Here is a 16,562-nt window from a genome sequence, read left to right as displayed (position 1 = left end):
GTTGGAAATCAAGGCTACAGTGGTTTTTGTCAGTGTTTTATTTTTAAAAACAGGTGAATCCACTTTTTATACATCATTGCACTTCAACAAATACACAGAACACAAGTTCATGCAGCTACAGTTACGCACATCATGAGAACCCTGGTAGGTCTATTTCTACAATCTTTAAATCATGAGAAATTACAGTGTCAAACTAAAGAGGAATAACTAGTTGCATAGAATATCACCATGCTGTAACACTTCATCATTTAAACAAAAAAAAAAAAAAAAAGAAAATTATAAAAGTTTGCCTGAATTGAATGTACAAGAATATGTCGAACACATCAGTGCAAAAGGATTTGAGAATTTACATGAGTTAACAAAACAAAACAAAAAAAAATCACTTAAAAAGCAATCATATATATATATATTTATAAACTGAAGGTTTGTTTTTGTTTCCAACTGCATCCCACCACCACCAGCAGCCCCTGGCACCACCCAGCCCCGACGCCCGACAGGACACCCCGCGCTCCGTGGTTAAAGCCCTTAAGGAAATGTCAATGTCCCTGCTGCGAGCGCCAGCCCGGCATCGCTCCCTCCTTCCAGCCATACAGTAAGGAATGAATATCAGCAGCTTCGAAATGAACCACAACGACTTCTGGTTTCCCCTCCCCCAAATATAAATATATACTGTATATATCTTTAAGTTTTGCTGTACTTTACAAAAGAAGTCTCACTAGATGGCAGCGGTGCGGTTTGAGCGGTGCCGAATTTAACAGCTACAGGAAGTAAAAAACAGCGCATGCGTGAACCCGCCTGGCTACTGCTCGTGTAAAGAGAGGAAAGGAGAAAAAAAAAAGCAACATTCACAGCACATCAAGCCCAAAAGAGTTTACACCTTCTACACGGAAGCATTATTAAAATTCATCTGGCTAGGTCATCCTTGCAGGAGAGGCTAAATAAGGCATGCGTTAGACAGTCATATTGTTGCTCACTTGGAAAGGAAAGAAAAAAAAGAAATCAGACAGAACTGGAGTTCTAGAACCAAGAGTTCCAACCCTTAAATTTAGCAGGTCATATTGCCATCAGTCTCTCAGAAACTTAAAGCTCTAAAAAAGAAACGAGAAAGAGGTGCTAGTCAATGGTGAACAGCGCGAGCCGCCGCAGCCTGCAATCCCCACGGCTCCCGACAGCCCCAGCTCCACCTTTTACAGGGAATCAGGAGGGCTCAGCAGCTTTGTCTACTTTTTAGCAAGCAGGTCCTTAAACCACCCGCCTGTTCGAGGCAATCAATGCTTTGGTCCCCCCCAGAAGGCCGGCGCGGCCTCGGCGCAGCGGCAAAGTTTGAATGCAGGGAACGCGTTTGCTGCCGCACCCCCAGCACTCCGGGCAGGAGGGCTGGGCCTGCCCGCTCCCAGCCGGGCGCAGGCAATACTTACATGATGAGCATTTTTAATTTGTGTTTCTCTGGCGTAAGTTTTTGTCTTTGTGATTGTTTGTAGAATTGGTTTTCCTGCGGAAAGGGACACGAGAGAGAAATGCACCGAAAATCAAGCCACAGGTACAGGAAAAATGGACATTATTTGTACTTGGTTAAACAGCATTGCATGCTCCCTCCCTTTAACCGGCTCAAGACAACACCATTTTAGATTTTGTATTTTAGCACAGTATTTGTTTTCTAGCAGGATGTTGCTTTTCTTTCCTCCAGTGCTATACGAAACACACCAGAGGGTCCAACACCATCTGTAATGTCACATGCAATATCAATCCTATGATTTCTCACCTCCCACAACCCCCCAGATTAACCCAAACAGTACTTTTTTCCTTAAAACACACTTACATTGGCCCAGCTGGTTCATCATCTGCAGCAAGCGTCCCGATGCACCGAGGGAGAGACAAGGGAAGGAAAGAAAAAGAGAGTCAGTGTTTGCAGGGGGTCGCAGTGCGAGCAGCAAACTCATCTATCTACAGCATCAAAGGCCATTCCAGTCGGGAGTGCAAGGATCATGGAGTTACTGCTCTGGATTCGGGTTTAATGGCAGGTATGTTGCTTCAATGGGTTTAGTTAACACTTGGAATGCTGGTCATGAAGGACTGCAACTGTAGCGGACAGATTGGTGCAACATGGTCAAGACTCATCTTGTCCCCAAGTTCCAGTGGTTCAATCTCATAAAAAATAGATGAGGAGACAAACCAACGGTTCAGTTGTAAAATCCTGCTGGATGTTTGCTTGCATTGACTTTTTTTTAATATGTATTGTAATTTTTAAGCCATTTTTCCACTGCTGATGGGTAACTCCTGGGATACACCCCAGAGGGTACATACCCCACACTCATCTTCCCCCACGGACGACACAACCTCTGCATTCCCCATTTTTCTCAAGGTTTAATTAGAAGGGACCATGTTAGGAGGAGGCTGAAGGGGAACACTCGATTCCAGCCCCAACCATGGTCCTTGGGCAGCGGCATCCGATGTCACCAGGAGGAGTCAGGGTGCTGGGACACCTCCAGACACACTTCAGCTGCAGAGGCCTGACAGCACTGTCCTGCCCGTGGCCCTGGGCAAAACTCATTTAAGAACTGGGAGGAGCAAATCTGCCAATGAGGAATGTTTCATATTAACTCTCTCATGACCAATTGGACTTTTTTTGGAATTCTCAAACACTGTGTTTTCTCCCATGCTGCAGTACAGAAGACAGAAATGCATTTACACAACAGTACAAGAATCAATCCAGGAACCTAATGCTCCCACAGATGGATTTTGGGGGGACCAATTCAAGCCCTGCTGGTTTGGGCACTTGACAGTTGCCGTTCCCACCTCGTGCCGGAGGGATTTTTCAGGGAAGTCTTTGAGAAACTCTCAGCAGGATTCCACAAGGGTGCTTAGTGCACATGAAGCAGTTATGGAAATTACAGTCTTACAGTGTAGGCATCCGCATGAGCACACGCCAGGAGTAATGTCAGGGAGAGGGGACATTACTCCACCTGGGCCTTCGAGGCAACGGAGAGGCAAAGCCACCGCTAGCACAGACAGTGACCGGAACAAAAAATACTTCAAAAATAAAGAACTAACCACAAACCAAGAGCTTTACAGCCAAAATAACAGACTAGCGACACACCAGTGTCCACAGAATTCCAGTACCAGCAACAGTAACTATCGGACACGGTACAGAGAACTGGGACTAGGAAGGACAGCCAGACATCAATGTGCTGTTGTATATACAGTGAGATATACAGAGACACATCAGGTACTCAAACACAAAGCACAGCAGAGGAATCTACAGCTTCCTTCCACAAACATCTTTGGGAATCAAGGATCCGAGAGCAGCCGAGCTCCGCGCTCCGGGCGGGACGAGCCTGCGAGGGACAGCGAGCCCTGGCCCCCCAACACCAGCGCTGCCTCTGAGACCCAGCTCAGCTCCAACAAGCACCATCGACAGCTTTGGGAGTTTGTTTGGCTGGACTTCAGCAATATTGAACTGCACCGTGGACACTCACTACAAAATAACCATTTTCCCTTCTCTGCTCAAAGATTTAAATGCCCATTTCAGATCAGCAGGTTTGTGTTTTCCAAAAAAAAAAAAAAAAAAAAAAAAAGAAGCTTCACATTTAGAACGGCTGCCATCGGTGATTCCTCACAAAGATCCCACAAAAAAGCCTACTGGAATACTTTAACTAGATGGTGGATCCCCACCACTCCTCCCTGTCCCACCTCTAACCTAAAACAGAGATAAAAAGACCGAGGGAAATTCCCAGCCAGCCGTTAAGTGCTGGAAAAGCATCCCCAGTACAGTACAGACACAGACCGAACCCTCAGCGAAACCAGGGGCAACAGAACAACAGAAAAACCAGTACAAAATCAGACTAAAGAAAAGGTTCAAAACAGCAAACTGAAATCCAAATTAGTTGTGAACGTGAATGAGGAAGTTTTCAAGAGTGTTAACGTTATGACTTGTGCGTTGTATAGACTGAAGCGGAGGTTAAACAAACTCCAAAGCATGCAGAGCTCTCACTTACCACCATTTTTTAAGGGTATGATGCAATTGAAGGGGGAAAAAAAAAAAAAAGAAGTCATAGTAACCGACAAGATCAATATAACCCGAAGTTTTATGCCACAGCCCTGCTCTGGAACAGTCAGTACCACCTACGGCACAGGAAGGTCCTCCCAGCGCTCCCCACACGCTGCCGGGAGCGGCCACTGACCACACCGAGCCCCTCCTCCTGCAGGGTCTCCGCTGGGACTGGGCACCTGCAGGCTCCAAAACCCCCCTGGTCACAGAACACAGGAATAACCCCCACAGCCAAGCCTTTCCTGCGGGGATGGAATGACCTGCTCCATGGGGTCCCAAAAGCACACATTTCTGAACCAAAGGGGGAGAAGTGCTGCTTGTCTTTAACACATGTAATCAATCCCTGCAGGCAAAAATATCTGGGAATTAAAACTGGAAGATGATGACAACTAGATCTCCCTTAGCTCCTCCACTTGTATGGGAATGTGTTTTGTGCCCCCCCACCCATATTCAGCCTTAATTTACAAGGCATTTTAGATGTCACTCAGTTTCTTTCACCGCCTTTGGAAAGCTACAGGGTTTATTTTTAATATCAAATTAATCCTGGGAAGCATCTTGTGACTGGTGGAAGTTAAAAATGAAACACTAGCGGGTTCTTCCAGCACTAAGATTCCAATTTTTGCTTCTGAAGGGATTCTACATCTTGGATCATGCTTTAAAACCTGCAAAGAATCGGTCCCAGACCGGTTTGGGTTGGAAGGGACCTTAAAGCCCATCCAGTGCCACCCCTGCCATGGGCAGGGACACCTTCCACTGTCCCAGGGTGCTCCAAGCCCCATCCAGCCTGGCCTGGGGCAGCTCAAATGCTCTGAAGGAGCAGCCAGAGCCTGTGGCAGCTTGGGGTCCTGTGTCATGATCCATTCCCACTGGGAACAGCTGGTGGCTATGGCCTCACTATGTACCTGCCTTACAATCTGCTCACCCTGATGAATTCGAAGTGTGGGAGAGAAAGATGTGCATAAAAGGGAAAAAAACCACCACCAAGATCACTTGTTACAAAAGGCAAACGGTTGCAGTTAAAACAGTTTGTTTCTTTCAATTACTTACAGTAATAGCAGGAACAGGGAAAGTCAAGAAAAAAGCAAAAGAGGGTTAGAAAGAATGTGGGGATTTGGATGGAGCTTCTGCAGAGCCAGGAGAAGAAACACATTTAAGGGAAGTCTTTGGATTAGGCTGAGGAATGAGAGGGGAAGAATGAAAAGCGACACGTTATAACCCAGTCACCTCACGGCTTCGGACTCGAGATCGTCACTATGGATGCACAAGTAAAAACCGCTCCCATTCCTACGGGGAATGGAGCCAAGGGGTTTTTACTTTCTACTTACCCCAGAAAACACCCTTTACACAGGGGCTGTGCTGATTTTAGACTCTCTGATCCAACAACAGCAGAAACCCCACTCCCTTTAGGAACCTGTGCTATGCTACACTCAGGTGGTGCTGGCTGATCACTCCATTTATGGAAACCAAGCAGCTCGAGCTCTACCACAGAGGAACAAAGCCATTCCCTTCTCTCCTTGTCCAGGGGAGCACCCTGGCATTCCCTGCTGGACCCGCCCCCCGCCGGGCATGCAGCCACGTGCCAGGGCATGCCACGCTCATGCAGCTCTCGTCCCCAAAGCCACGGAAGCTGCACGTGGCCAGCCCCCTCTGGATCTGCCAGCCCCTGGCCACTCCCTGGGAACGGGAGGCAAGCTGGATGCTGCCTTACCAGGCGTAAAGCAAGTCAGAACTCACATTCTGAAGGGATGCAGGAATTCCAGCGCCATCTGCCCTCCCTTCCTCCTTCCAGCACGGGATTTGGATGTGCTGGGAGAACCCCTCATCCACAGGTACCGCAGCAAACCCTGTGCCAGGCACCCCCCGATGCCACTGTTTTGGTGGAAACAGGGATTTCACAGGTGCAATGTTCTTTTTCCTGCTCTCCAGCAGCAGGGAAAAGAATCAACTCCCAAATCAGAGTTCTGAGAAGGAGAAAACATCAGCGAAGGAGCTCCTGAGCAGCCCTGGCCCGAGGCACACCAAGCAGCTCACTGGACACACAAAGCGAGGTCCATGCACAACCCAGCCCTGCAGTCAGGAAATGCCAAAGTTAAAGGAGTGTCCCTGCTCTTCCAGCATGGGCAGTGTTTCCAACAGAGGGAACAGCTGCACACTGGGAAGTGTTTCGGAGCACAGAACTGCTCCAAGTGTACCCAGGAGTCCATCACCCTCCCCAGCCTCCCAGGGATGGAGCCATGAGCACGCTGAGCCAGGGCATTTGAAGCCTGCAGAACATGGAGATTGGAGGGAAAGGGAATTCGTTCAATTGTTTCTTTGGGCTGGCCAGGCAGAGTTCCCAAGCGCCGGGGAAAAAAACCCCAGACACCTGAGCATCCTCTCACCCAGAGAATGTTTCTGTCCCACCAGCTGCATCCCCCAGGACGAACTGGGCACTTGAGCTCAGCACCAGACTGGTCTCACCCCAGGGGCTGACCCAGCACACCCCAAACACTGACATTTGTGTAGGTTCACCTGAGCCAGCCCTCAAGTACCACCTGAGCACAGCACGAGGTGAGAGCTCTGTGTGGGCACCTGCAGCTCCCAGCAGGACCCCAAACCAGCAGCTCATCCTGCACTGCCCGAGTCAGGAGCCAAGGTGTGCTTGGGCAGCTCATTAACAGCTCCTCCTGCTCCAAAAGCCTTTGATTTTCCTGAGCACAGGAAGTGGCCACGTTTAGCAGCACTGGTTTTCTCCAAATTTTAACACCAGTCCTTAAAAGTGGCCTGAAGAAGCCACGTTTGCAGTTATCCGTGCACTCCTCTCAACAGGCCAGACGTTGGCCAGGACATCAGAGGATTCCTGAGGGAGGGTGGCAGACACCCTGAGGTGGATGTGTGGCACCCTGAGGTGCTGCAGAGGGGGACACCACACGTCCAACACCTGCAGCCCAACCCTCGGGACTGGGATCTTTACAGGGATCTGCAGCCAGCGCCATCCCGCAGCAGGAGGGCGTGCTGAGCCAAAGGGTAACGATCCCTGGGCACACATCCACAGGGGCCATCCATCCTCAAACCTTCCACTGCGGGACCTGGGCTGACACACATCACAGAAACCTGGGCACTCAGGAAGGGCATTCCAGAGTTACTCCGCCCTGCGAGGACGGGCTGATGGTGGGGATGATGAAGCAATCTCAGTGTCTAAATGTGGAGAGGTCCAAAGAGAACATTCCCATCCCAGGAGGAAGGGCAGGAACAGCTCAGCGGTTGCTGTAGCACCATCTCATGTGGAGCTCTGCCATGAGCACGATCCCTAGAGCTGAGCACGTCCCACCAACGCCAGGATTGGAAAAGCCAGCGGAGAAATCCCAGCTGGTGCCAGATGCTGTGGATAACGAGTGCTGTGGTGTTTGGCCTCAGCCTGCCGGCTCAGCCACAGCTCCCTGATGTTCCTGCCCCACTCACTGCGGCAGTGGAGGCGGAGGTGTGATTTTGGAAGCAGGGAGCTGCAATTCCAAACGCTGAGCACGCCACTGCATTCCGGCATTAACTTTGGCATTTCGTAACCATGTCTTGAAAATAATAAAATTCAGGATAACCCCAGTCAAACGTCCACACGTGGGAATCAGCAGGCTCCTGGTGATTTCTCACGTGTGCATTTGCAAGGGCCCAGCTCCCGGGGTGTTCCCCACCACGGATGGCAGCACGGAAAGCTTCGATGCCAGTACGGAAAATGCACAACTATCCAAGGAATGTGGGACCCAAGGCGGCATGATGCCGATTGCGTCCGTCAGCCAGGCAAACCTCATCCACAGGTACGGACTGTCATACTCAGCATGGATTCTTCCTCCAGGAAGGAGGACAGGGAGAACATCTGACCCCCACGGAGGTGCGTCGTGTCACTCTCCAGGGCTCTGCCCTCAGAACAGCAGCCCCAGCGAGCACTGAGTAACCTCAGCCCCTTGGCTCATCATCCTGGACAGCTCCAGGGGGATGATGAGCCTGGATCCCTCGGGTACCTAAGGAGTGGCCAGACCAGCCAGGAAAACTCCTGCCTTGGAAAGAGGCAGTGAACTCTTCACCTCAAATGTGAGCTCCCCTGCACCACCACAGGGGCTGTGCTGCGAGCTGGTCACGCCAAAGCCAATTCCTGCTGGATTCAGTCCGTTTGGGGCTGCTTGCAGGGAATATTTGGGTATCAAATTACCAGGACCTTGTTCTGGTCCTTGTGAAACTCCACGCAATGAAAATTCTGAACGCAGGGAACTGCAATTGCTGACATGGAGGTGGGTATGTGCAAGAGAACATGGAAATTGGCTGTTCCGAGTTTTCCGGCCTGGTGGAGGTCCCTGAGGCCACGCTGAGGGCAGGACAAGCCCTGGAGCCACTGGAAGCTGTTAGTGATGCACAGAACATGCACTACGGTGCAACTGGGGGGCTACACCCCAAGAGCATGCTCTGTAAGCAGTTAGTAAGTGCTACTCAAGGCTTACAACCAAAGCTGGTTTCCTCTAGGGATGCACTACGTCAGCCAGTTCTGATCCAAGCCTCCCCTTCTCCCATTATTCCATTTCTTGTGTGTTCCATGAGCTCCTCTCCTCACTCTGGATCCCGTGTGAGGCCGGTGAAGGTGGCTGTGCCCAGCCCACGCACACATCACTGTTTCACACCTCTGTTTCCATCCCCTGCAGCCCCACAGCCACACCCAGCTGCCCTGGCAACAGCTCCCACTGGGAAAGGCCTGGCCAGCCCGGGAGGGCGCTGAGGGTCACTCCAGCACGCTGCCCTCCACCTGCTCCATGCCTGCATCCATCGTGTTCCTACAGCACCATGACATTCCTGCTGCTTCTCCCAAGGAGTCCTTGCAGAGGTTTTCTCGCTACACACTGGAGTAAGCTGCTAGCAGCACATTAAAGGCTGTTTCTCAGCGTGGATCTTGCAAATACTCAGCCTCATGCTGCCCCTTTCCCCAGCTGTGCACAGGGGAAGGTGTGCAGGAGAAGCTCACAGATTAAAGTTACTACTATTTGTATGTACCAAACACAGATTAACTAATTATTGCTACCATCAAACCTGATAATAAGCCCTATTTTTATAAAACCTAATCAGTGGCTACAATTAGATACAGTTTCAGAGCATTCCTTAACTACAGATTCAGCTACACAGCAGAGTGAGAGCCCTCCCCCCATCTCTGAACCCTGAACACATTTCAGTTTTGCAGCACCTTTGCAGCCCCAACCCCTTGAAGTGCAACGATTCCTTAGTTTGAGTGTCATGTTCCTCACAGCCCCTGCCCAGTGTCCGACCCCGAGGCCACGGGGAGGAGCGAATGCCACCACGGGGAAGGGTGCTGCCAGCTCTGCCCCTGTGCTGCCCTGCGCTCCTCGGGGCAGCACTCCTCAGGAAAGAGACGGGAGCACTCCATCCCTCGTGCAACAAAGCTTGAAAGGTATCCATAATCCCTCCCACCCCACGGTCTGAGCCCCCCCTGAAATCCAGCGCTGCGCCTTGGACCCTCTGCGCTTAATGTCCGGAGAGGGAGGAGAGGAGGAAGGCAGGAGCGTGGAGCGGGACAGAGCGGGCTGCTGGTCCTTCCTCGCTCCTCCAGCAGGGCGCTTCCCGTTGCTGGCCGAGCTCCGTCACAGGCGGCGCTGGGCGCACTTACCGTCGGGAACTTCGTCCGGCCGCTTCCGCTTCTCGTAGATGACGATGATGACCACCAGGATCACGATCTCTGCCAGGATGCCCAGGAAGGGCCACAGCGGGGCCAGGTGGCTGCGCACACGCAGGATGGTGGTGACCGACACGGAGCCCACCTGGTTGGTGGCGTTGCACTGGTACTCGCCGGGGTCCTCGTTGATCTGCAGGTTTGTGATGCTCAGCTCGGTGTAGTTCTCTTTGTTGGAAATGAAGAACCTGCCCGAGGAGTTGTTGATGTCCTGGCAAAGGGACAGGGGTGGGAAACAGCAACAGCTTTAAGTTCTGGGGCCTTTGTGTCACGGGAACTGCAGGAGGAGCCCAGGCCTGGTGTTTGGCTCTCCAAACACCACCAGAACACCCCGAAGGGAACCCTGCACTCAGCGGGGCCCGATCGCTGCCAGCACTCGGCCACTCCTGCAGCACCACCCCTCAGGAAGCTCACACTCAGCACGGAACACTCATCCCACCCTGTTCTTTGTTTAACATCTTGGCTCCATCCATCCAATTCTGCAGCTGGGCTGGAGGGGTTAGAAATTCCCAGCTCCTCTCTGCTGTTCCCAGTGCTGGTCACATTTTCCTGCTCACTCCATCACTGGCTGCATGGAACAAACAGATCACCCAAGCACTCACAGGGATCACTGCCACCTCCTCATAGTGAGTCTTGTGAGCTCAAGCAGTAAAACCTGGAGGAATTTATAACCCAGTGTGGTTTCCAATCATATTTCATAGCTCAGATCTTGCAGTTTGTAGCAGATTTCAGAAAATGGCTTTCAGGGCAAGTTCTTAACTTTGCCCAGCAATGCAGTGAGCAAATTTTTCACACACCAGTAATATAAATATCAATGTAACACTCATCCATCCTCAGTGCTGCCAAAAAATATCCACCTTCACTCATGCTGGAGGGACTGCACGTTGAGAAGTTACAGAGCACCTTCAACAGCCCATCCCTAACCCCAAGGTGCTGCTTTCCTCCCTCTCTGGGGGGTCTGGGCAGGCGGAGACACCCTGAGCCCCTTCCTTACCTCAAACACCCCATTGACCTTCTTGCGCCAGACCCACTCGGGGTGGGGGAAGCCCACGGACTTGCAGTACATCAGGGCCTCCTGGCCCTCGTTTTTGTTCTCACTCCTCTTGTGCCCGGTGATGTCAGGAGTGGCTGCGAGACAACAGAGCAGCTGCTAAGTGCAAACAGGCTTCTTTCACTCATCGGGACATAAAAGCTCTGCAGCTCCCTGGAGCTGGCCTTTCCCACACCGAGGGGAAGTTACAGAAGGAGAACTGTGCTTGGGTGTGTCCCTCAGAGCTGCCCCAAACCCTGTGCCCCTGTATCTGTGTGTCCCTCAGCACAGCCCCAAACCCCGTGCCCCTCTGTCTGTGTGTCTGTCTGTGTCCCTCAGAGCTGCCCCAAACCCTGTGCTCCTGTGTCTGTGTGTCTGTGTCCCTCAGAGCTACCCCAAACCCTGTGCTCCTGTGTCTGTGTGTCTGTGTCCCTCAGAGCTACCCCAAACCCTGTGCCCCTGTGTCTGTGTGTCCCTCAGCACAGCCCCAAACCCTGTGCCCCTGTGTCTGTGTGTTGTGTGTGTCTGTCTGTGTGTCCCTCGGAGCTGCCCTAAACCCTCCCCGAGCTCAGGCTGGCTCAGGGCAGTGCCTGGGCTCACCCCTGGCCCAGCAGATGGCCCTGGCTGCCGGGCCCACCTTTAAAGCTCCAGCTCCTAATTACGGCACACGTGGCTCGCTGTGTGATGGCAGCTCTGAGCTGTTAATCCATCAAAGGCCAGCCCGGCTGCTCCAGGAAACTGGAATTTCCTGCAGAAGACTCCCCTGCACCACCAGCAAATTCCCTGCACCCAGATACAGAGAGCGAGCGATTCCAGCTGTAAGCCGAGATAATGAAAGGAATTTCACAGCTCTGCTCAAAGGGAACAAAACCTCTCCTGCCACCAGACAGCAGCTGAGCCTGCTCTTCCCAAAATCACAGCACAAATCTTTGGGAAAATCCTTGGCAAGCTGAAGTGCTTCACACTGTCCTATTTCAAAGGGCTTTTACTGCAGGAAGCATCCCGTGCCTCAGATTCTCTCTGGACAGTAACAACATTACCAAAATGAGCTTCTGAGCCGCAGAAAATCCACGGCTCCGGCTCCTGCTGGAAAGGCACACCAGGACAGGCCCAAGTGCCCATGGAAATTCCAACAGCATTCCCAGCACAGCCTTGGGCTTTGCAGGAGTCCTGACTAAAGGATGCAGCTCAGCCAGATCCAGCTCATGAATTACAAGATGCTGCCAACCATAACCGTGACATAACCGTAAGAACAGGCTGAGAACAAACCCAGGGGTTTCTGTAAGAAAACTGACACCCAAAATTCCACATCAGACACAAAAATACTCTAAAACCTGAACTGAATGAAGGCACCAGGTCCTAGCAATCCCCCGGTCTCGTACAAAAAGGAGCTGCCAGGAGCTGAAGGAAGCTGGGAAGAACATTCCCCACCCACCAGGAGTGGGTGATCCTGCACTCCCGGTGCCTGCACTGGAGCAAGGGGAGATTTTGGGCTGCAGGTCTTCAAGCAGGAAATAAATCAGCTCTGGGGCTGGGTGTGCTCTGCTGCTCCAGGATCCCGGGCCCTGCAGAGCACCTGCCACGTCCTTCCAACCCCTGTCCCCCGCTCAGAGAGGAAAGTGACGTTTATTCCAAAGAGAGACGGCTCAAGAGGGGGATTTTGTCTCGGGACCTACTGGAAGGTGCCACCACTTCCCTGCTGGGCTTGGCATGTTCTTAAAGCAGGAGCTGGTGAGCCCAGAGCTTCCTGTGGCTTTTGCTTCCTGGAGGACGCCAAGGAGGGATCTCCTCCAGCCTACGGACATGAGGGCCCAGCAGTGACAGGGAAACAATCCCAGCCCTGGCGCTGCTGGAATGCCAGAGGGGACTGCGAACTGGGAATATCCCCCATGAGGAGAAGCAGCACTGGGATTCAGCCACGGGCTGGGTTCCAGGGCCTGAGCCGAGCCTGGAAACAGGGACAGGGACAGCACTCCCAGCTAGCCCAGTTTGTGCCAGGCTGCTGGCAGGGCAGGGAAAGGGAAGGGAAGAGGGAACACGTTCTGGGACACCTCCACTCCCACCCCAGGGCGAGGCAGAGCTCTCCTGCGGGCAGGACGCAGTGACATTGCTGGAAGGAGAGGCCAGATCCCAGGGGCGATCCCAGATCCCAGGCTGATCCCAGCACAGCAGCAGTGCCCAGAATACCTCTGCTCCCCCCGGGCTCTGCTGGGACAGGGCTATTCCTGGAGCCCCCGGGGAGCTCTGTGCAGTACTGGTGTTCCAGGGCAGTGCTGCCCACCCAGACACCAATCCCGCATTTTCTCTCCAAACCACTGGGAAACCACATCCTGCTGTCCCCACATCCCTGCAGTCCCGGCTCTAGGGGCTTTTGCCCCAGAAGCTTTTCAAGCCAGGATTGTTCCCTGTGCTCCAGTGACAGCCAAAGCCCGGGGTGAGGCAGGTTTTGTTGGGAAGGGTTTGGATTTCAGCTTGCAGGCAGCAGAAGCCCCTCTCTGCTCAGCCCTGCTGCATCGCTGGCACCAGCAGAACGCCCCTGGCAAATGGAGGCCTGAACTCCTGCACGTGAAACAGGAAAAATCCTCCAGCGGGCTGGACACAGCTCACAAAGAGCAAAAGGAAGCAGGGCTAATTTAAATTAACTGCTACCAAACAAAATGCAGAATAAATAGATGTTCAGGCATGCCTGACATGAGAGGAATGCTAAGAAACAGCATTTTGATAGCTTTAAACCAAATCACAGGAGAAAGGGGGTTTGTGACAGGGTGACCACAGGGCTCCCAGTGCTCCCAGTTCCCAGCAGCAGCTTTCTGAGTGGTTTGGGGTTTACACAGCCATGAAAAGAGGGTTTTTTCCCTTATTAAGGGGCACTCAGTGTCATTTCCTGATACACAGGAGGCCTTCAGCCCTTCTAAGCTCTTTACTGTCACTACTGAAAAGCAGAGGTGAATTTAAATGTGTTAACACCTCCAAACCATGGCCCGGTTACCTTCCACTTTCTAATTAAGAGACAAAATCAAAGCAAAGTCAGAAGCACCTAAAAATATTCCTGCACTGAAAACTGGGATGTCTTAGGGGTGACCTGAACAAGGGCTCTGGAAGGTTTCTTTTTCTGACTGTGATTCCAGTCCCTGTCTCCCTCTGGAGCCTGAAGACACCGAAGGCACCGGGAGAATGGGGAATAGGAGAGGATTTTCTTGGATCACTCCAAGATGCAGCTGGGCTCAAAGAGTGTCCAATTTAATTCATTTCTGGTAGGAAGGAGTGAGGCTGCAGCAGAGGTTTCCTGAGACAGCCAGGAGTCAAGGAGCAGGCTCTTCCCCAGGAATCACTGGGGAGGATGGAACAGGAACGTGCAGAGGGAGCTGCAAGAATCCCTTGATGAGGCAAGGGCAGAAAGGCCTCCCAGGAAGGGGAATTCAGAAGGTCTTTCCAGCACCTGTTTCCTCTCCCCTTCTCCCAGGATCCTGGTCAGAGCAGGAGCTCTGCAGAGTTCTCCAGGCTGCATTTCGTCCTTTGTGGTTCCTTTCATCCTCAGGCCTCCAGAGCTCCAAGCTCCCAACACCAGCACTGCAGGGATTCCCCCAGGTGGAAATGCAGCAATCAAAACTCCCCTTCGGGGGGGAGGAAGGGGCACCCTGGCCAGGCCTGGCAGTTCCAGCCCCTCTGCTCCCACCAGAATCACCCCCTGGACACCCCAGCCTGCTCCAGCACCAAGGAAAAGGGGGCACAAGATCCCTGCTCCAGGGCACAGCTTCCCTAAATCCCGTGTTTGCTCACTGGTTTGCAGCTCCGAGGTGCCCTCACACAGCACCCCCAGAGCTCGGAGCCTGAGCAGGAGCAGAGCCCCCCCAGCTGCTCCAGCAGCAGCAGCGGGGTGAGGGAAGCCAGCCTGGGCATTCCCAGGAAAGGCACCAACACTGCCTGGCACTCCCAGCTGCTGGTACAACACTGCCCTGTGGGGTTTTTTGTCCATTTTTGACAATCCCAGGGTGGTTTGGGTGAAGGGACCTTAAAGCCCACCCAGTGCCACCCCTGCCACGTGCAGGGACACTCAGGGGCAGGGAGGTGGCCCTGCATGCCCCGGGCTGCCTCTGCCACGGGCTCCAGGGAAGCTGTTCACGAGCTGTCAGAAAATCCCTATTTTTGGACACGAGCACTCTGGGATTCAGCACCCTCCTCTCCCCGTGCATCAGCAGTGAGAGCTGCACCATAATTACAAGCAGCAATTAAATCTGTGTGTAATTGCTTGAGCACCAGCACGGCCCATGCAGGTCAGCATTCAATTACAGATCTGCACGGGCAGCCCAACAGGGCCACTGTCCCTCCCAGCCCCCAGTGCAGCCCCGGATCCTCAGCCCCAGCTTCCCAGGAAAGCATCTGAGCAGTATTTAGGTGTAAATTCCCCGTGGGAAGGGAGTAGGATCGGCCCTTACTGCGCTGCCATCACAAGCACTGGCTCCTCTTCCCCCCCAGTGAACTGCCACCTCCCTGCCAAGCTCTCCTGGTGGCCCTGGTTGGCAGAGCAGCAGCCCAGCCCCGAGGCAAACACTCCCAAAGGGCCCTGCAGAGATGATCAGAGCTGGCAGACACCTTGCTCCAGTGCCAGAGTTACATTTCCCCTCTCTAGGAGCAGTTTGTCACCTAAAGCAGCCCAGAGGAGGCAGCGAGAACTTAACGTTCCCATTAGGATAACACGAGGAGATTTAGCAATTACAGCAAAAGAGCGGAATGCAAGAAAAAATCCCCAAGCAAAGGAAAAGAAGGAAAACTAAACCCCTCCACCTGTGTGCCCTGAACACCCAGCCAAGCTCCTCAGAGGCACAGGGTGTTGGAATTCCATTTCCCACAGGCTGATGGATTCTCCCACCTGGATCCCAGGGCCTGACCAGGCACCACGAATGCCCAGAGCCAGCCCTCCCCGCAGCCCCGTGCTCCCATCGCGGGCACCAGCACCGCTCTGTGTTCACCTGCGGCAACACCTGCGGCAAACCCTGCCTGTTCTGCAGCTTTCATCCCGAATTTCAGGCTCCCGAAGATGCCAGGAGGTGCCTCACCCACAGAGGTGTTCTGGTGTCCACAAATGCCGTGCCTGTGCTCCCACCTCTCTGAGGCCTTTCCCTGAATGCGTGCGAGGCTTTCCCTTGGAATTGGAGTTATTATATCCCATAATTAATTATTATTTATAGTTCTTAACCCGGGCCTGGCTCTGTATGATGAGGAGGCCTTTCCCCTTCTGTGGGGACACCAGGGAGCTGCTTGGAGGCAGGGGATAGCATTTCCAGGAACGGGGGAGGGACGATCCCGACTGCAGCCGTACCTCTCACTTCGATGGTGGCGTTGGCGACGGGAGAGCTGGAGAACACGAACACGCACAGGTACTCCCCCGACTCCTCTGCTCGGGCCTTCGGGATCCTGCAGCAGGACAGACACAGCAGAGCTGCCTCACACACCCCACTCTCGCCCTGTGGCCTCAATTAACACCCGTTAATTGCACCGTGTAACCGGGAGGGCCCACCTCCCCCCAGCACACACCGAGCAACACTTCCCTCCCCCAAAAGGCTCCCTTGCTCCCTTTTTTATTCATTCTTTTTAATCAAGCAAACGGCCCCTGCAGCTGAACACCAGCCCTGCAATAAAAGCAGTTAATCACACACAGAAACTGCTCGGACACACGGAAAGAGCCCAGTGCTGACAGCACTGACTCACCGCAGCCCCGAGTTACAAAGCTAATGAATTTCAGACAAGCGGCTTTCCAAGGGCATCGCAGCTCAAGAGCC

The 16,562-nt window shown here is 53.0% G+C and overlaps 1 protein-coding gene across 2 annotated transcripts in view; it reads right to left on the bottom strand.

Annotated features, from left to right (window-relative positions):
* Window positions 1–20: 20 nt before the first annotated feature.
* The window catches only part of NPTN (neuroplastin), a 40,593-nt gene continuing 24,051 nt past the window's right edge, over window positions 21–16,562 (bottom strand). For both annotated transcript variants that reach the window (XM_082290930.1, XM_082290929.1), the window contains 6 exons: window positions 16,103–16,197; window positions 10,747–10,880; window positions 9,690–9,963; window positions 1,820–1,841; window positions 1,419–1,492; window positions 21–1,088 (listed from right to left, as the gene is read on the bottom strand). In XM_082290930.1, the coding sequence (XP_082147056.1) occupies window positions 1,432–1,492; window positions 1,820–1,841; window positions 9,690–9,963; window positions 10,747–10,880; window positions 16,103–16,197 (586 nt within the window). In that variant the 3' untranslated portion in view covers window positions 21–1,088; window positions 1,419–1,431. The remainder of the gene's footprint in view (window positions 1,089–1,418; window positions 1,493–1,819; window positions 1,842–9,689; window positions 9,964–10,746; window positions 10,881–16,102; window positions 16,198–16,562) is intronic.

Source organism: Coloeus monedula (genome assembly GCF_965178545.1).
Source record: "Coloeus monedula genome assembly, chromosome: 14".
NCBI lineage: Eukaryota > Metazoa > Chordata > Aves > Passeriformes > Corvidae > Coloeus > Coloeus monedula.
The sequence above is the reverse complement of the archived record's forward strand: the minus strand, read 5'-3'. Positions and strand labels throughout refer to the sequence as shown.